General features: G+C 38.3%; 1 protein-coding gene across 1 annotated transcript in view; it reads left to right on the forward strand.

Moving 5' to 3' along the window:
• The window catches only part of CSRNP3 (cysteine and serine rich nuclear protein 3), a 105254-nt gene extending 84740 nt beyond the window's left edge, over window positions 1–20514 (forward strand). The window contains exons 4-5 of the mRNA XM_040229261.1: window positions 7537–7833; window positions 10039–20514. Coding sequence (XP_040085195.1) covers window positions 7537–7833; window positions 10039–11091 — 1350 coding nt within the window. The 3' untranslated portion in view covers window positions 11092–20514. The remainder of the gene's footprint in view (window positions 1–7536; window positions 7834–10038) is intronic.
• The last annotated feature ends 1520 nt before the right edge of the window (window positions 20515–22034 follow it).

A 22034-nucleotide genomic window follows, 5' to 3' on the forward strand; every position in this document is an offset into this window, starting at 1 on the left:
TAAATCATCTTTTTTTTTTTGGAATTTTATCTAGAATTTACACTTTTAAAAATAATAATTCACTTGCATTTTGATTACCCTTTAATTCCTTTCTCCATAACTCTTTGCAGATACTAGACAGAGCAGTCATAACTTTCAACTTTTTTGTTGATTTAAAACATGAATAGCCCAGGCCTAAGGATTCTTACATAAAACTGCTGAGCACTCTTTCACTATCTCCCACCTTCTTTTTTTACATGAAATTCTTCCTAACATATCTGTTCTTCCATTTCTTGTTTAAAGGTTTTTCTTCTTGATACAGACTGTGGAATCAGAATAGGAAGTAAATAATTCTACTTTGTGTCTTTTTATCTCCCTCCCATTTTATTTGTCTGTCATTTCCTCCTCTCCACTGCTTCTATAACTTGCTCATATATTTTATTGCACTTACCACACTCTATCATATTTATTACACAGTCATCTCCTCAGCAGACTAGTAGCTGGTGGTCCTTATCGAACCCAGGTCTCCCGCATTGTAGACAGACGCTTTACCATCTAAGCCACCAGGGAAGTCCCTATTCTCAACATATTCCCATTATAATGAGGGAGATAGACATAAAACCAATCACCAAAACTAATATATTACTACAAAATTAGGCAGCATACTATGGCAATGATGGCTCAGACAGTAAAGAATCAGCCTGCAATGCGGGAGACCTAGGTTCGATCCCTGGGTTGGGAAGATCCCCTGGAGAAGGGAATGGCAACTCCAGTATTCTTGCCTGGAGAATCCCCGTGGACAGAGGAGCCTGGTGGGCAACAGTCCATGGGGTCCCAAGAGTCAGACACGACTGAGTGACTAAGCATATAGCACAGGGTAAATGAGTTACAAGTCAGCTGGGAAAATCAAAAGTAACACATGAGGTCAACAGTGGTAGCTATCACTTGGACTAGCTTCTTTTGCTGGCATGTCTATTAGAAAGAACACCTCCACAAGCTCACAAAATAGATTACTCAAAGGAAATGCTAACTGGTGAGAATGTCATATCTTCAGCTGGCTTCCTGTATTCTTTTTTGAGCTCTTGTTCTCTGTGTATGAATCATATATATTTTTTTAAATTTCTGAATGAGCTAATTATAAGGAAGCTTTTCTGCTCTCTTACGTCCTGCCCTACAGCACTGAGATCAGCTCTTGGAGTGTAACTGCAACCATATCCTTCTCTTTTCTTCTATTCAGGTTTTCTATTAATATTATTCTAAGAATTTTCACTCCAAACTGGTCTTGTGAGCCTGGCTCAAGCTTTGGAGTCAAACCAAACCTGAGTTTGATTCTCAGTGCAGTCACCAATTATCTAAGTAGCTAGACTTTGGCAAATTATCTTCTTCATGCTCCAGTTTTCTCAACTGTTAAAATACTTCCTAAGATTGTTTGCACATCAGGTGAGATAATTTATATAAAGTAGAGAGTTCAGCTCCTGGTTTTCAATATTGATGGCTTGGGTCATTCTCCACATCATCCTCATTATTATAGACAGCAATCAGTGTTTGTGGAATTGAATTATTTTTTCACATTCTTACTGCCACTATCACTGATACATGTGTTAATGACTTTGTAATAACCAGGAGTTTTTATTATTAAGAATGCATTAAACCACTGAAAGAAAGTGTTTTTATTTTTGTGGGTTTTTGCTTTGTTTTTAGCATTGTGAGTACTGCTAAAACATTTTAGCATTTTCAGTACTGTTTCCCTCGCTATAATTATTTTACATTAAATTAGTTTCTTCAAGCCTTCAATTCATCAAAAAGTTCATCTTGTTGGAATTTACAGTGGAATATATTCACTACATGATATCGGGAAAAAGAAAAGATTGACTACTGAGGTGACAATCTCCCACTCACCAATCCCCTACCCCACTCACTCCCCCATCCCATCTGGTCCTTGATTCAGAATAGTCTAAGAATCACTCTGCTGATTCTGGAAGTAATGTGTAACATGTCCCATCCCTCAAACATATTTAGATGGGCAAACCTTTTACTCTGTTGGGCTTTGGAAACTGTTTACTCATACTTATCAGTACATATCAGATAGATTTGCAAAAGTAAGGAGTTTCAATTCTGTTTAAGAAAAGCTATAATCCTTTAATTTGCAGAGTGAGTCTGTAGAGCCACACAGTGGCTCAAGAACTAAGTCCTATCTTAAGTAGCATCATTAGAACAAAGCAAATACACACACACACACACACACACACATAGCATCCCTCGAGATATTTCCAGTACAGGATAAACCCACGCACGCATAAACGAGATAAATAAATATAAGCTAAGGCTCACTAAATCAAATTATGTGTTAAGACATTACTTATCACCTGAAGATGGCAAAGGCAGAGGAAGAGGGATGCTACTTTCTGAAAATGTTCTGTTTGTTTACTTTTTGTTTTTTGCTTATAGGCCAAGACAGGAAGGGATGCCACACGAGTTCATCCAGTCTGGATATTTTGTAGGCCAGTGAAAGCTCTGTCCCATCTCAGGCCTGTAAAGCTACTGTTGCTCAGCAGGGACTGCCTTCTGCCTCCACCTGTTCAGCTAACTGCTACTCCATCTTCAGATTCAAGCTTAGATGTGAAGTCTACCCTCCTCACTCCACCACTCGCCCCACCACTAGATGCCGCTTCTGGTGGTTTAGTCACAAAGTTGTATCACTCTTGCGACCCCATGGACTGTAGCCCACCAGGATCCTCTGTCCATGGGATTTCCCAGGCAAGAATACTAGAGAGGGTTGCCATTTCCCTCTCCAGGGGATCTCCCCAACTCAGGGATCAAACCCCAGTCTCCTGCATTGCAGGTGGATTCTTTACCATCTGAGCCACCAGTTGCCCCTTCTACATAGTCTCAATGCCCTGTGTTCAAGTTCAGTTAGAAAATCGTTATCAGTTCAGTTCAGTTCAGTCGCTCAGTGGTGTTTGACTCTTTGTGACCCCATGGACTGCAGCACACCAGGCCTCCCTGTCCATCACCAACTCTTGGAGTTTACTCAAACTCATGTCCATTGAGTCAGTGATGCCATCCAACCATCTCATCCTCTGTCATCCCCTTCTCCTCCTGCCTTCAAAAATTACTAGATTCCTCTTCTCTTTAATCCATTGATTTCAAGACCCATATCTTGTGCACCAACACACCTAGAGCCTAATGCAAAATAAGCACAAAAGATTAGTGAATATATATTAAATATATAAAAAGAGTGTATCTAAATAATTATCAAAGCAGTTAAGAACACAAGCTGCAGAGTTAAATATTTAGGATTCTGACATAGTACATACCTCACTGCCTATGATTTTGGACAGGTTATTTAGCATTCCTGTGCCTCAGTTTCCCCATCAGTTAAACAATCTAATGCTAATATCTACTTTATGAGATATTTTGTGATGCTCAGTGAGCTTATGCAGGTAAAGTGCTTGAAGCAGTGACATGCAGATTCAAAACTATTGTTATTTATATTGCTATTATTATCTCATATCTGATTCTCTCACCTCTCTTTCACCCCCACCTCCAATCTCTCTCTCTCCTTCTCTGTCATACACACACGCACACACACACACACAAAAACAGGTTTGAAGGTCAGTATCTTTTGATGGTCTCCTTAAATCACATTTTTTTGGCAAGCCTTCTTTGAGTTCTTGGAAAGGCAGCATTCTTTGGGAAAACAACACTGAGCCAGAAATGGTCCAAGACAGATTGTCTTCTAAGGAATCAACTTCAAAAGAGAGCATTTTTTTGAATGTGGCCGTTACTCTGTATGCATTTATTTTATAAACAAAGGAACTTTTTAGACACATTGTGGTTTAATTTCACATTATATTAATAGTCCCCATACTGCATTAGGTACCACTGGAAACTTGGAATCCATCTGTTTTATACAAAGAAAGCATACTAAAATAGAAGTCAGGGGATTAGATTCTATAAGCATGTCTTAGAGAAGATGTAACTGTTAATAATCTGAGCTTCAGGAATGCATAAAATAAGGAGGCTGCATTTGATGAACTAATGTCTGAAAATTCAATGATTCTATTTTAAGATGGGAAAAAGACATTTAAAGGTATCATTCATGTCAAAGAGAAAAGAATTGTACAAAATAAATATTCCTGTGAAGATGGGTCATGGGGTAAAGGAGTCAGCAAAAACAGATGAGGAAATCTTGGAAGACTCCCCAGAGTTTGTTGTACTAGATCTTGAAAGCGAAATGAACATGAGTTAGTGAACAGAAATAAAATGCATTGACTTATCTCTCCATTGCTCTAATATAGAAAACGCATTTGAAAATAATGTATGCAGTAGTCTAATGTAAAAGAGCATTTAAGATCAGTAGGTTTAGCCTGAGTTTTAAAGGTGCAAATGGGCATATCCTGGAGGAGAGAGTTGGAGAAAGACTTCCGAGGCAACAGCAGAGAATAGTACCTGTCAGTGGTTACACACCAAACCAGATACTGGGAGGAGGGGAGACAAGCCAGTTAACTAGGATGAACTGGAATAGTTCCAGTCTTCACTAGAAATGACAGAGATGATATTGGATAGGTGAGGAGAAAACCTTGCCAGACCACTTCAGTGATAATATGAGATTTTGAAAATCTTGATTAGAGCCCTTGTGTGTTCTTGAACAAGAGTAAAAATAGTTTGCACTCTGTATCAAGGATTTTTAGATTCTTAATTGAATTTTTATTTTAAAATGAAACTCCTTATTGTAATTTAAGGGACAGGTACACAGCAAAGTGATTCAGTTTTATATATATATATATATTTTTTTTTTTCTCAGAATCTTTTCCATTATAGGTTATTACAAGATACTGAGTTCCCTGTGCCATACAGGGAACCAACAACCAACCTTGTTGGTTATCTATTTTATACAATATATAGTAGTATGTATATTTTAATCCCAAACTCCTAACTTATCTTTCTTTTCTCCTTTCCCTTTGGTAATCATAAATTTATTTTCTGTCTGTGAGTCTATTTCTGTTTTGTAGATAAGTTCATTTTATCATTTTTTTTATTCCACATATAAGCAATACCATAAGACATTTATCTTTGTCTGACTTACTTCCCTTATTATGATAATCTCTAGGTCCACTACATTGCTGCAAATGGGATCATTTCATTCATTTTAATATTCCATCACACAGACATATATATATACTTATACATACACACACCACATCTTCTTTATCAGTTTTCTGTCAGTGGACTTAGGCTGCTTGCGTGTCTTTGCTAATGTAAATAGTGCTGCTATGAATGAACACTGAGGTGCATGTATCTTTTCAAATTATAGTTTTCTCCAGATAAATGCTCAGGAATGGGATCAGTGGATCATGTGGTATTGGATTAAGAATCATCTGTAGTTTATTTGAGATACAGTTGTTTCTTTTTCATTCTTAGATGCCAGTTGGGTTATTCATGTTGTCCTAAAATTTTTCATGTTTTTAAAATGCTTGCTTATTTTTATTGATTTTTAGATTCCATATGTTATTTGACAGATACCATTATTTTTTAAAAAATCAAGCCCTGTTAATATGAAATGAAGTTCTTTGTTGTTTTTGTGATGTTACCAGCTTCACAAGGGAGCATAAATATTATAGAACATGGAGATTAAGTAGGAAGGAGGTACTGAAATGAATCATGCTAAGTCCTGAGTGTCCTGCATGTGCTGCGGAGTCAGAATTTTGATGAAGTTCACAAAGACAAGCCAAGAATTAATGAAAACGTAATTTAAATTCCACAGAAATGACAAAATAGGAAAGGTAACCCTCCTGTTGGTTAATTGAGTATATGTTAGGCAGGACTGAGTATATGTTAGGCAGTTATACACTTGAATTCCTTCAAAAATCAAATCTTTACAGATGGAAAGATGCTTCTGTGGGCAAATAAGAGTTAACAAAAGTGCTAATAGCAGCCAAACAAAGTAATATCCTATTAGTGGACATCAAAGAAAGTGAAAACAGCTTAACCAATGCATTTATAAAGAAATTTCAAGGAAGGTAATAAATTACAGATCACAGCAAGAAACAAAACCCAATAAAAGGAAATGCCTTAACTTTGTTAGAACATAGATTTAAGCTCTGAAGTAAAACAAAAATTTTATATAATAAGTCAACAGCTTTTGAGAATGTATTTCAGGGACTCTTTGCAACACACAGACACACACACACACACACACTTGCTACTGTGTTGTTTCCTCCACCTAAGGGCAAAGATCAACCTTTTATTTGTTTTTCAATACATTCAGAGTTGTCAAGTTGTCAAGTTTGGGATTTTGGGTCAGTAATGAATATTCTTCTCTAAATGTCAGACTTTTTCCTATGAAGATGAGAAAATGATGTCTGGTGTCACCAGGGTATTTTAACTGTGTAATAACTGAATTGTTGTTAAGATCAAAAAGCATAGTAATGGCTACAGTTAATGAAATCCATAAAGTAATACACTGAAAAGCTAAAGAATCAAAAAAGTTCTATTTAGAACTTCCTTGAATAGTCCCCTACTGAGTTTCTGCATTTATTCCTGTGCTGCTTCTCAGAATATATGTTTTGCTCATATTCAGAGAAAGTGTCTCTTTCTAAATGCTTATTTATAAAGAAAACATGTTATGTGGTGATATAGCAGTAAGAAGTGAAATACTGACTCTGGGTTTCCTGATGAATGAAATTAATTTAGAAAAGAAATATACATGGAAGAGAACAGTTATGGTATGAGACCCAGCTGCCCACAGGGGCTGTATTGCAGAAGGTACTGCTGTGGGTACTCTCCTATGAACTCCTTGGAGGGCGGAGTTTGTTTGGGTACCTGTGTGCAAGAGCCTGCCTCACTGCCCTCTGCTCTTGTCTTACTGAGAGCACACTGACCTGACTGACTGCTTCGTATCAAGGCCTCACTCATGGAACGTTCTGTACAGAAACCATGTTTGTAATCCCAACAGCACAGGGCAGCAAAACTTTATTTCCTAGTACATGGCTTCTCTGGAGCCCAAAAGACAGAGTTGTTTCAAGGACATGTTTTGCTGATTTAGGTGGCAGCAGCTTCCACTAAGATGCTATCACCTCTGAACAAGGATACATTTATCCCAACATCAAATGTGTCCATCACGAACTGAGTCTAAAGATAGCTTTCACTGATGGGCATCTATAACCTTTGACCTGTTTCGCATCATGCTGGCTGAAGGCTCCAACAACTGTAGCTCCTAGATTAGGAGGTTAAGAGTTCCAATTAACAGGTCTTGTGTCCATATAAAAGCCTGTCATTTTGATATGTTCATGTGCCTTCCTGTAACTTCTCTAAAGAGAAAAGTACGAGGAAATGATTTGACTCACAGTTTTTTGTTTTTTTTTGTTTTTTTTTTTTCATCCCATATGAATCATTTGTAAGTGGACGTGTAGATCTCTTAATCTCCCACACCTATCCATAAACACTTATGGATTATGGGGACATAATGTTATATAATAACTTCATTCTTACCAAGTGCAAAAGTGGGGATTTTCAAACCTGCTAAGTCTCTTATTTGCTGCTTTGTATTTCTAGATGACAAAGAATGGCACCGTGGAATCTGAAGAAGCGAGCACTCTTACAGTGGATGACATTTCTGATGATGATATTGATTTAGACAATACCGAGGTGGATGAGTACTTCTTTCTTCAACCCCTGCCGACAAAAAAACGAAGAGCACTGCTGCGGGCCTCTGGAGTTAAAAAGATTGATGTGGAGGAAAAGCATGAGCTGAGGGCCATCCGCCTGTCTCGAGAGGACTGTGGTTGTGACTGCCGGGTGTTCTGTGATCCAGAAACGTGTACCTGCAGCTTGGCAGGCATTAAATGTCAGGTAAGGATTGGGATTTCAGGGAACCCAAAGGCAAGACATTATACACTACCACTAAGAGGCAGTTGTGTTACATATAATGAAGTTTCCCACACATGAAAAAAACTCTGAAGCAAGGTAAGACACGCGATTCAAGAAGAGAGAAATGCTAATTCAATGACATGAGTATATGTAATATATATACTTATACATAATAGATATTATATAAACATGCATATATATATCTATGTAAATATATGTGTACATAATATTTTATATATTATATATGTGTATTACCTATATGCACATATATTTATGTTATATAATATTATTTGTATATATATGTATGATATACATAGTATACATAATACATAAATGTGTATATATATTAATGTGTATATATACACATATTACATAATATATATACACACACATATGACATAGTGTGAAAGGCAATCCAAGCTGCAATTATCAGTTGAAATTGTTTCCCCTTGGATTCGTTTATTATATGAGCTCATTTTGGCTTCTAACAAGCAGCCTGGGAGATCAGGTCATCCCCACCATTTGAGTTTGCATTCTCTAATCCATCCATGGGCTATAAAATGATGATTGGTTAGAAGTGGTGCAGACTAGTGAAATAATGATTATACTGGAACTTCAGAAAACTGAGTTCTCCTGGCTCTGTTTTCTGCCACTATGTGAAACTGGCAAGTCAGGTAAGCTTACTGGGTTCAATTTTCACACCTCTGACCTGAATGGGCTAGGCTAGATCAGGGGTTGGGGAATGATTACTCTCACAGGTCAAATCTGGCCCGCCACCTGATTTTGTAAATAAAGTCTTATGGAGGCACAGCCATGTTTTTTGTTTTTTTTGTTTACATGTTTCCTATAATTGCTTTCATAATTCTACAGCAGAGTTGAGTAGTTGCTGGAGAGACTGTATGACTCACAAAGCTTAAGATTATTCTCTGGCCTTTTACGAAAAAAAAGCTTACCAACCCCTGAACTAGATGATTCTCAGGTTCCTATCCATTTGCAGCATTGGTACTATGTGATTCCATAGGGGGTGGTATTTTATGCAGAAATTCAACTTTTTCAGTTAAAGCCCTCAGGCAGACAAAAGGAGAAGGTGGTTCTCCTGAGCTGAGCAGTTGCTTGAGGTGGATTCACAGAAAAGGAAATCACAGCTTAGAAAGCCGGCTCTAGATTCTGGCTCTGACATCTGCTACTGCTTTTTGTTGGGGCCAGGATGACTGGGATCGAATCTGCTTTCTTCTTTGTAACATGGGAAATTCCTGAGCTTGAATAGGTAGCAAGAAAGGCAAGTTCTTCCTGGTTGCCTATACTCTGGTCTGCATACAGATGGGGTCTAAGACAGTAAGCATATCTTAGGCGTTCCTTAGGATGCCCAGAATTCCACTCATCACCTGAGTGAGGAACTCAGTCTTACAGCCCTTGCTGAACCCAATCACTCTATCTACAGAGTCCAATTATTGGAGTAATTCGGGGGTACTGATTAAATAAGCAGCTTCTCTAGAGAAGCCTGTAGTCTAAGGGAGGGACAGGGGACCGGGAGCCAGCAACTAAACCGGAGTCCACCAGTCACAGTCACGAATGTGTATACCTATCACAGCCCCTACAGTGCATCAAGTACCAAGGACCCAAAAGAATAAGACAGTGAACCAATGCGAGTGAATTATCAGGCTGCATGAGACTAAATGGTATCTCAGGCAGAGAAGTTCATTTGACAATAAGAAAAGAAAAACTCATGGCTAGTGTAAGGAGTGTCATGTTATTTAGACTAAAAATAGCAGATGGGTATTGAGGGCAATAAATTTGTTTAAAATTGGGCATGTGAGCTGGCTTGCTGCTAAAAAAAGAGAGCTCAGGAAAAAAGAGAGACGCCCTGGGGGGAAAAAAATGGAACCGAAATTAATGGGCAAGAGAGAAGGGGTAAGGGAGGATGGAAACAGAAGAAAGCGCAGGAGGGATAAACGGACTAGAACCATACCGTCAACTCATTTTTATATGAAGCGTAGGTTTAAAATTAGTTTAACTCTTCTGTCGTAAGCCTTCACTTCCCCTTTTGCTTCTGTTTGCTGTTTGATTGTCATTTATTCTGGCGTAGGTGGGTTTGTCATCCCAGATTCCAAGGGTTTGCGGTGCAGTACCGGATTTTGATTTGATTTGTTGAGTTCCGGGGGGCTAATCTGTGTTCTTCCTCCCAAGGTGGATCGAATGTCTTTCCCCTGTGGCTGCACTAAAGAAGGATGTAGTAACACAGCAGGTAGAATTGAATTTAATCCTATCCGTGTCCGGACTCACTTTTTGCACACAATAATGAAACTTGAACTGGAGAAAAACCGAGAGCAGCAAATCCCGGCGCTGAACGGCTGCCACGCGGAGATAAGTGCGCACGGTAGTTCCATGGGCCCGGTGGCTCACTCCGTCGAATATGCTCTCGCAGACAATTTCGAGATTGAAACGGAACCGCAGGCTGCCGTGCTGCACCTGCAGTCGGCCGAGGAGTTAGACTGCCAGGGGGAGGAGGAGGAGGAGGAGGAGGAAGAGGATGGCAGCAGTTTCTGCAGCGGAGTCACGGACTCGAGCACGCAGAGCCTGGCCCCCAGTGAGTCCGAGGAAGAGGAGGAGGAAGAGGAGGAGGAGGAGGAAGAGGACGACGACGAGAAAGGGGACAGCTTCGTGGAAGGTCTGGGGCCCCACGCCGAGGTGGTCCCTCTTCCTTCCGTCCTTTGTTACTCCGATGGCACCGCCATCCACGAGAGCCACTCAAAGAACGCTCCTTTTTATGCCAACTCTTCGACCCTCTATTACCAAATAGATAGCCACATTCCAGGAACTCCCAACCAGATCTCTGAGAATTATCCGGAGAGAGAGACTGTCAAGAGCGGTACCCTCTCGCTGGTGCCTTACACCATGACCCCGGAGCAGTTCGTGGACTACGCCCGGCAAGCCGAAGAGGCATACGGCGCCTCCCACTATCCAGCCGCCAACCCCTCCGTCATCGTTTGCTGCTCCTCTTCGGAAAGTGACGGCGGCGTGCCCTGCAATAGCTTATATCCCGAACACAGGTCCAGTCATCCTCAAGTGGAATTTCACTCATACTTGAAAGGCCCCTCCCAGGAAGGGTTTGTCTCTGCGGTGAATGGTGACAGTCACATTTCAGAGCATCCTGCTGAAGATCCTTTGAGCCTTGCAGAAAAGAGTAGATTGCACGAAGAGTGCATCAAATCGCCCGTGGTCGAGACTGTCCCTGTTTAGTAGTTTAAGTCATTCTAGGACCAACTCGTCTCCTATTTAAAGAACTGCATTTAATTGGATTTCCTGGGCTCGTTGTGGTTTCAACTGAGGACCAAGAAAACTTGGCCCGTGGTGAAGCTTCCAGACTGTATTTTGTTTTCTCCTTTCTAGCTACATGACTGTGCCATTGCACGAACGCAGTCTCTATGAGGATTTTAAATGATTTCAGACTGTTTTGATAGAAAATGCTAATTTTAAAAAAAGCATATCTCACAGTTGCCTACCTGTCAAACTGTGTGAAACCTGCCAAGCTGTTTAGATCAGAGCTCCAAGTTTTGGATTATCGGGCCTGTGCAAGATTGTTAACTAAGACTGGGAAATGAGATTTAGAGTCCTAATTTTCGATATATCTGAAGATGACGGTGACTTTTTAATGTAAAAGTTATTATTGTAAGAAAAAGATTTAACTGCCCCATGTGTATTTTATTTATGGTAGCTAGAAGTCATGTTCTGATGAAAACGAACTGCAGCATGTTCTTTTCAGCTGAAGATGCATAGTTAGTACCACTGAGCATGCCCACATGGATTGCCTCTGGAATCCATTCATGCTTTTATGATCATGTCTGATCAGATTTGCAAATACTTTCTTAAGGGTGAAATAGGCCTATTTTTGCTATTTTGGACAAACAAATGAATCTGTATGTGCAGGTCCTTACACAGTTTTCTCTAAAGTTAAGAGTTAGGACAATCCTCTGGTGAGGGCCTAGTTCATTGCCCTCCCTCAGCTGACTCCAGAGATGGAGGTAGAAGGAATTGCCTTTCTTTTTTAAACACAGCGTCATCTTGGTTCTTAGCTTGGACAGCACCTTCAAACTCTACTCCCCTGCATCAAAATGCACTTTAGTGCCCCTTCATGGTACCTTGTGAGGGGTGGGGACTAAGAACTCTTTGAGATGAAAAATTAAAAACAAAAAACATTTTTAAAATCTGTAACTATTATAAGGTTCATAGAATTAAATAGAGGAATCAATCCAATGATACTTTATGAAGGAAAATGACCTGTTTTCCTTCACCACTCTCAAGACCTAACTCGGTCAAAGCAGAGGAGGCTGAGAAAACATGGAAGAGACACAGCCTCAGCAACCAGCCTTTTTCTACAGCGTGATCAATCCGTCTCTACAAAAATGAGTGTTTAATGAAATTTACACTTAGTGACTAGCTGACTGAAGTGGGGGCCTCTACCCAAATACTCAACTAGGCCTTACTTTTCTGAAGCATTTTGATTTCTCTTGCCTGGGACAATTAGCAGAACAGTCCAGAATGCATTGAATACTTTCTAATTACCTCATGTTCTCTTATAAAAGGGGACAGATAGAAATAAAACATGCACTCCCCACCTTTAGATTAAATGCACTTGGTTCGTCGGAGGACTTCTAAGATCCTGTTTTCCTGTAAATTAGTTTAGGTAACTAAATAGTGTGTTCTAACTTTTTAGTTCCAATGCAATATGACTATGCTAAATCTGTTTCATATTTTTGACCTTCTATTGTTATGTCATTTCACATTTTATGCCTCTTTGAAATGTGGACATGCCTTGCTATTCAGTGACTGCATAACTACTTATTTTTTGTCTCTTAGACTTGGATGTTTAGAAATATGGATATAAATACATTGTAGATCTCAAGTCCTTAAAAAATACTATTTTATTTCACTGATAAAAATGTTTGGTCTAGAGAAAGTCCTCCAATGGAAGAATTTCTACTAAGACTTGACTTGGGGAAAACATGTTTACTTGGCAGCTCTTCCACTGTGCCGTTGGTTACAGCCCCTACTCTACCCCCACAATGAGCCAACCCAACCTTAGAACCATTAATATTAATATTAAAGCAGCTTTGGGCTGGTCTTTATGGAGGTAGCAGTAATGGGGGCAGGGATGCTCCTTTTGAATGACAGGCCCTTTGGGCTATTTAGATTGGGGTTTTGCTCAAATCTTGATAGCATATCTCATGTTGTCTGTAAAATTACAGTTTTTAGTGCTTGATCTCCAAATTTTTCCCCCTATCAATACAATCTAAAGAGCACAGGCCCAAAGAGAAAATGACAAGAAACTATTGTTCCTTCATTTGAGCACATGAAAAATCCTGTGTGCTGTATTGATTAGACCACTGCAAGCCTTTGAAATAGTTACTCATGTGTGAAGCACTCAGCTTATGCTTGGAACACAGTGCGGCAGAGTGGGGCAGAGGTGTCTCTGTGCATAATTGAAGGGTAGAATGCCAGTCTAGATTCTGAAAGGATGGATATTTAATTCAGTTCAGCTTTATTTTCACAAGAAGGTTGACACCTACTTGTTTATGTTGGACTGGGTCTCTGTTTTGTAGCTTCATTTCCAAAAAGATGCTTAATCTAGAAACAGGAAAACAAACAAAAAAACAGAGCTTTTTCCCCTATCTGTCTAATTGGGGTCAAAAGTCACTGCTACACAGGATTAACCTTCCAGCCACGAGAGCTTCTGTTCCAAACGTTCATATATATATTTATAACCTAACCCCTAAATATTGCCTACATACATAGATTACCTATGAAAACACTCACGCACATGCCTCCCTCAATACACACAGTAGGTGTAATACCACATATCAGAGAATGACAGATTTTTAGGCCAATAAGGAGTACTGAATTTTTCCTACCCTAGCATTTGGTTGGGTTTTATGATTTAAAACTGTGGTCTGGAAATGAAGATGATTTTTAAAACTATAATTTAAATATACTGATTCAAAGTTGTAAATAATACTAATGGTGGAATCATTTCACTGTTACTTTTTCCCACAAAAGCTGAGAGAGCACAGTGTGCCGTTTGACTTTTTTTTTTTTTCCGTTAATAGATCATCTATTCAACAAAAAAATGCCCACATGCCAGAAAGGGCTACAATTTTTCTAAGCATTTTTAAATGGGGACCAAGAGCTGGACGCAGCCAGTGGATTCTTCAGATCTTTACACGGAGACACAGTAACCTGACCTGCAGCTGTTGCATTACCCCCGTAGCATAGCTAGCCAAATTACAGTCTTGTTTTGACACACGCCTTTTTAGTCATTTACTGTCAATGGCAAAGTTTCGTGCTTTAGTCCCTGTTGTTTTAGCACCAGCCCTCTACCTTTTATTAGGGTTTGATTCCCGGTTATTATCCAGGCCAAATTGATTTGCAAGTGAAGTGGCTGGAGCAGCTTGCATTTCCTTTGTCGTTCTAGGTTTCCTCTGGGAGAAAGAAGTCAATCAAAGAGATTTACTTTTTTCCCTTCTCTTGATCATTGATTATTTAAGACATCAGTAAAATCCATTTGTCTTCTGCCTTTTGGTTAATTGAAGAATATGGTTACTTTGTGAAAGCCAGTCTTTTCTTTGTGGTAAAACAGGATTTTTCCCAGAGTGCCAATCACATATAAAATTTGAAGCTAATACTTACTAATTAATTTTATTATTAAAATCTTCATAATCATCTATAGCCCAGCAATACCTCCCCCAATAAAAACAATAAATTACAGAAACACTGGTCTCACACATTAACAAAGGGAAAAGAAGATTATAAATGATTATGTTCTTTAAAATTTTATCCTCTGACATGATTTCTAGGCAGAATTCTGGTTTGGTTGTCATTAAGCAAGGAAATGAATGATTTATTTCCTATTAACTGATATATCACTGATTCTTTGGTTAAACTTCTGAGATTGTTGTACAAGTCAAAATCCTTTGGTCTTAACATATTTACAGTGTGTTTATCAATTCTTTCTTTTAACAAATGTTTATTGAACACCTACTATGTTAGAGGAACTGTCCTAAGTGGTTAAAAACAGGGGGAAACACTACAAATTCTAAGGATTATGATAATGATGAAAAGTGGAATGAAATAATCAAGCCTCATTACAGTCCTTTTAAGTTATGACTTTATAAAGTGATGTTAGAAAAAATGACATCAATTCTTGTCTGACTACATGAAAACTGCAACTAGAAAAGATACTTCTTTTGCCCAAATTAGTAGAACTCACTGGATCCTCCTACTTCCCTCTCTATCTGAAATTTACGAATTAAATTTGGCCACAACTAGAAGAACTTAAACCAATGAAAAAGAGATTTTCACATAATTGCTTCTTCGGTATTACACCTATGTAAGTTATACTAAATTTATACCAGCACTCCTACCAGACAGTTTCAAAGGCAGGTTGACTCACAACCCAGGAAACCTTTCAGGAAACCTTTGAAGCAACAATGTAGAACACCATCACTCATTTCTATTTACAAAGAGCCTATAAAATAGCTAAGCTTGAGTTCCTGGTTCCAACAGCATTGCCTTGCAGCTTGTAGAAAACAGGTCACTCGGCATCCTTACTTTTAGCCAGGGATTACAAACCATTGAATTAGCAGGTAAAAAATCGACATCCTCCAAAGTTAAGAGACTACCCTTGTAAAAGGTGCCACAAGACTTCCCATTCTCCAAACACAGACTTAATCTTTCTCTTCAAGATGGCATCTGCTCCTTGTTGTCTCAAGATAGTTCAGAGTTTATTATTGTAGTCGATGTATAAAATACCAACTTTAAATGAGAACTAGCTTCATGCTTTCAAAGGCAAGACCACTATAATTCAAAATGGGAACTAAACTATGAATTCTTACCATAACCAACACCAAAAGCTAAAGCCTTAATCACTCTTAGTTCTAACACAAATTTGCAACTACTGATTACATTATTCATTCTGAAATCTGCCAACTTGTGCTTGAGTAACTTAAATGCCTAAGCCGAATGCCACAGCTCTGTGCAAACAGCACAGCTCATCAGATGTTTTCTGTAGCATTAAAGAATGTAATTGACTTAATTTAACTGAATATCAGCAATTTGAAAACTCACTAGAATTATAGAAATTTTGGGTGGGGTGAGAATGGACTATAAGCTTAATAAGTTATGGTGTCTCCTAAGAATCATAAAGTTTCAGCTGAGCTGAGAAACTAGAATTTTATTTTACTAGCAAAACTGAATTCATAAATGGCAACCCAAAACCTAGAAGTTACAGTGTGGACCCTCACAGCCCAGTTGGTATTCATATCTGTGACCTACTATTGCCATCAATTACATCTTCCTATCTAAAAATAATTTGATGCTTTAAAAAAAAAATACAGAGCTACAGCATGATAAAAAAAAAAAACTTTTAAAGATGTAAACACATTTTGTATTAAAAAGACTGATAGAGTCTTGTCAAAAGTCATTAATATGGAAATGAAAGAGCTCTTTGATATTTCACCTGCCAAATCTGTGTATTGAATGTGATTATTTAAAAGAGTTGTTTCTAAGTTTCATTTCAACCCCTCTCCTACAAAGGGGAGCAAGAGATTCCTCCCTTTCTAACAATGCAAGTATTTTGTTTTTTTTCTTTCTTATCAGAAATTCAGATTTAAAAGCTTGATGTGACCTGGGTTTTACTTGATAAGCAGCCTTGGGGTTAGTCTAACTTTGTGCTGTCTGGATAGTGCCCTGATTTCTGTGTCCTGGCAGTGGTGATTCAGACAGAATGATGGGAAGCAGGAAGGTCTGTACAACCAGATTGAAAACCTAAGCCAGTTCATTTGTATATGCAGTTTTTGTAATCTAACATATAGGCTGTAATTTTAGTAAATTCAGATACTTGGCACATTCATGGAAAATGAATTTCAAAGATTTAAGTCAGGTTGTTGACTACTTTCTTTCACTTTTGATAAATATATCACTATACAGGGTAATTGTTTTCTCTTCATACTCTACACTTGCTTATAATTCAAGAAAAGCCAACTCTAGTGTGTCATTTTATTTCTTCTCATAGAAGCTTCTGGCAGGACTGAAGTTTCAAGGATGTAGAATTTATGTTGGACAGTGCTTGTATTCAGCATACTAATGGTGGCAATCCCTTCTTTGCGTTACTCGTTACCATGGTGATAGCTCAGTTCAGTGACTCATTCTAGTGACATGTGAGGCCGCTTAAATATTTTTAAGCTAATATATATTGATTAGAAGGGTTTAGGAGAAGACAAATGTATGGTAGAAATTAGCCTAGTCTTTGTCTAAATTAATTTATGTGAACTGTTGGAATGACTTCAGTTGTAATTTTGGAATACTTCTTTGTTAGGTATTCTCCTCTCTCTCGTGGCTTTCCCTCAATTTTTCAATCTGGCTTAGCAGGATATTGCAAGTTACTTATTAATGAATATTTTTAGAAGGGAAATTGACTTAGAAAATATCTCTTTAAAAATTGTCTGGGAACTTCTGTCACCCAAGCTCTTTATCAAGTTCTCCTGCCTTGTTGGGTAGGACCAGAAATGATCTTGTCAGGGGTGTGACCTCCTAATATGGTTTTGTTATTGTCTCTAAGTAGGGAACCTATACAAAATAAAATTGAAATTTCTAACTTTGTAGCAAAATTTATCCAATTTTGTTTTGTTCTTTCTTTTTATGTTGGCCACCAAGCTTTTCTCCTTAGCTATAAATAAAGTGCTTATCTTTAAAAAAAATTCAAAGATCTATATACCATTTTGAAAAGATACTTAAACATGAAAGAGAAAGAAGAAATGAAATGAAATCCTTATCTGAATTCTTCTAAAGAGGAAAAACCCAAATATCTAAAACTAGAATATAAATTGCCCAAGGTTAGCTGTTGTTTTATTTTTAATTTAGTGTTGATCCTTGAATGTTTTAATGATACCCAAATGACTTCTGAATATAATTGATTTTAAATTTTAGTAGTAGGCAAAGTCATTTCCTCTTTACCATAACCAAATAAAGTCCACTGCCATGGGTTACTGTGTCTTGATTCATTAGGCATTAGTCATGCCAAAAGGGTATCTCAGCATAGTTTCATCTTTTCAAAGATACTTAAAATGGCCAACTGTGTGTGAATAATGGAAAGTTTGAGATTCTTCTGTATTCTTCAAATTTTATAGCCCTGTGGCTCCAGAGGTCATCTAACTCATCCATCTACCTCTAGGGAAGACTGTCACTCAGGCATGCTCTACAGGATAGATACCCATCTATTCTTAACATCTCTGGGGAAGATGGTTTCCTTAGCAACACAATCCAGTTCTCTTAGGCTTTTCTCACAGTAGGAAAATGTCTTGGCCTGTCTTTGTGAACTAGGCACCTGGCAACAGATGTGATTTGGGCCACTGTCCTGGGAGCCTCAGAAAGTTGGGTTTCCCTTACCTTTGGTGTTTGTTACATTTGATGATTCCCTAAGACTCCTAAGAAATCAGAGTTTTAAAAATAAAGATGTGGCTATTGGGACAATGTTCGGTAACTTGACCTGCTCATGACAAATATTGCTGTAGTTTTTGGTTTGTTTCTATCTTCTTTTTTGTTTTGCCATTGCTATGATATCAGGAAAAGTGACTGTTTCAGATCCGCAGTGACAGATATCAGAACTAGGATCAAGTGACTCCGCTTTTAAACTGCTCAATTTTCTGAGAAGTTGCAGTTACAAAAAGGGAGCATTTTCTCCCTTCTTGCTTCCAAATAGATACTTTCTCATTCATCTTTCTATACCCTAAAATGACAAAGGAGAATCTCTACTTTTCCCACTTTTTCTAGGGAATGGACTGGCGATGGAGAGTCTGGTGTGGGATAGAATGACTCCAGAGAAATTACTCAGCCACCATTTGATCCCAGCCTTTGTCCCCATGTTCTGGAAACAGTGGCTGCGTGCCTTCTCAGGGTTCCACACAATGATTTAAAAATGTGTTGTCCTGACAAAGCCTGAAAACAGAAGGAGGAGTCCAGGAGGGTGGTGATTTTTTCTGCTACATCACTTGACCCAAGCACCCCCTGCAGAGAGCTTTTTCTGTTTGTCCAGAGTTGCCTCCAGCTTGGAGTTAGAACTAGCAGGAAAATAAGGAGCACCCTGGAAATCAATTTCTCCTCTCTCTGCGGGATTTTTTCCAGTCTAGGTACAGCTGCTTAACTCCCCCAACTCAGATGATCTTGTGAAATGACAGCCACATCCATGTGGTTGCTCCCCATAAATAACCTTAGGGGAAATAACCTTTTTTTGCTTTTAAAAAAAAAAAACCTATAGATTGCTTATGTAAAGAATGTTGAATCATTTGGCCCATGTTTTAATTGACTCTAGACACCTCTATGGAAATAAGTCTGAGGCGTAGTTTGTGAAACATGTTTCAAAAGTGTTTGATGTAAAATAAATGCTAGACATTTACAGTACAGAAATAGTTTTTTTTTTTTTTAATGTAGATTACAACTCTATTCCTAAGAACCTCAGCCTTTATTGTGTCTTAGTAAAGCTGATCTGCTTTCATTTTAGTTTATTGCATTTCTGGTGTAATAGCCTCTTAAGATAGAACTATTAATACATATGTACTGGTTAATGCCTGTTAATGCAGAAAATGGCACTTTGTTATTTCAATGTGTTTCCCTCAGTGTCACAGGGTATAACAGTTTGATAGGAAAAGGTCATCTGACATTGGTCAAAAATGCATTCTCCCCATTTAAAATGTGTATGTATAATTGGTTGCATAGACAAATGTCACCTTTTGCAGTATCTTTATCTTGATCATAGTCTTAGACATCAACTGTGTGTCCACTTTCCAGCTGCCATAGAAATTTGGTACATTTGCAAATTCTGGTGAAATTTTGTGAGCTGAATGTAATGGTAGATCAAATGATCCAAAGCATTTGGGTGTTATCCTTCAGTCTACATTGAACCATTCGGACATTGGGAATGGTCTTTACACAAGGGAAGTCTTTTGAGAGTATTTGTGGGTTTTTTTGTTTCTTATCTGTTGGATTTCACTGGCCAAAAAAAAAAGTAATCTAAACACAGTGGGATCAATTCACCACATAACATTTTCTATATTGTGATTGGTTTTATCTTTTTGTTGACTCTTATTATGACCTTTACTCAATTTCAACAGTTTTCAATAGATACTTTATTACTGTTATGCTCAATATAATCACTTAGAAAGGTTGACGGGAAGAAAATCAGTCATACATACCTTCACTTTACACTAAGACATCATGTTGTATGTCACATAGTTTCTAGATTGATTTCTCTTGTGTATAAGTTATAACATCAAAGATGCCAAAGGGTATATAAAATAAGCTACAGTAATAGTCAACAGAACTTAACCTGGACCTTATGTTGTAATAATTTATTCATATTAGCTGTAGTCTTCTGTATTTATATTTTCAGTATTTATTATGAATGACATGGAAATTTGTGTATTTATTGTGGCTTTTTATTGCAGTGTGTATATATATATATATATATATATATTACAAATAAGCATTTTTAAGTCTTATCCTTAAGTTTCTTTTATTAGTGGCCCTTGTATTATGCTGTACTTTTTATTATATATTGTACAAATATCTTGTCCATTTGTTTGCAGCAGAGTAAAACCAGTTTCTAAATTGTACCTACTGTTGCATTTTCTGTAAATCTTTTGTTCTTACCTTCAAAGCAGTCATACACATACAAGAATACCTCCCTCCTTCGGTGTAACAGATACATTCCTGAAAAGTTGTCTGTGAAGCCAGTTCCTGTGAAATGACTCAAAGATGTGCTAACTCTACTGTGATTGATCTCTAAGTGGAGATGCTTAATAACATTTTTCTTCCTCAGCTGTATTCAACCCTTTCATCAAGTAATGACATGTAAACAAATATGAGGGCCAGAGAGGAACCTCCTGTCCCAGTGAAATTGGGGAGGATATTTTTACCAAGACAAATCCAATCTTTTGTAAGTAGTATCCTGCAATTCACCTGTTTAGTAGTATTTGTGTTTTGCTTTGCTTGAAGCAGAATCTGTGTGATCTGGTATTTAGAATATGTACACATAGGTACACATACATGCCTATCTGTTTAATCATGCTAACTCAAGGTAACCAAACTTCTTTTTATTGGCAGTAGAATGAAGAGAAAAGAAAATGGATCCTTCCTAATTTCCTATTATGTACAGGTCACTGTCTTCAAACAACTTGTTTTTCTTACATTTGAACACTAGATCTATATTTTTGAAAGTTAAATCATAATATGTAATTGATCACCCCTGAACACAGATTTGATCATGTTGCTCACTTAACTTAAAAAATCTGAGGATTTCCTTCCTCATTGTTGACAAGATAAAACACAAACTCTTTGGAATGTACCCAGGGTTTCTCTGATACTTCAGTTGGTAAATGTGTCTGCAATGCGGGAGACCTGGGTTTGATCGCTTGGTTGGGAAGATCCCCTGGGAAAGGAAAAGGCTACCTACTCCAATATTCTGACCTGGAGAATTCCATGGACTGTATAGTCCATGGGGTCTCAGAGTTGGACATGACTGAGCAACTTTCACTTTTGGAGTGTCCCCACGAGGTGATGTAAGATCTGGGTACAGCAAATCTCTCTAGCTGTTTTACTTGTCAGACTGTTCCACTGCACACAGACAGACCGCTTAGACTTTGCCTTTGCTGTTTTTGTTCAGTTGCCCAGTTGTGTCTGACTCTACTGCATTGTTTTTTCTCTGCCTCCTCCTTTGCCCAGAATATACACCCCACAACTACATCCTGACAGCACAATTCTAGTGAGTACTTATTTTTGAACAAAAACTCAAATACCCCTTCAAACTCCATGTTGCCTTTCTGAATCTCCTGGATGGTCTGCTCTTTGGCGCTAGTGGTAAAGAATCTGCCTGCCAGTGCAGGAGACGCAAGAGATGCGGGTTCCATCCCTGGGTCGGAAAGATCCCCTGGATTAGGAAGTGGCAACCCACTCCTGTATTCTTGCCTGGAAAATTCCATGGACAGAAGGGCCTGGCTGGCTACAGTCCCTGGGGCTGCAAAGTCAGCAGCTTACATGTCTGAGTGACAGCACAGCACTTCAGGTCTCACTGAATTTATTTACCTATTTACTCCCTCTGCAGGACTCCCTGAGAACCAGAAACGAACGTGTCTTTT

The sequence above is a fragment of the Oryx dammah genome, unplaced genomic scaffold, assembly GCF_014754425.2.
Source record: "Oryx dammah isolate SB20612 unplaced genomic scaffold, SCBI_Odam_1.1 HiC_scaffold_27, whole genome shotgun sequence".
NCBI lineage: Eukaryota > Metazoa > Chordata > Mammalia > Artiodactyla > Bovidae > Oryx > Oryx dammah.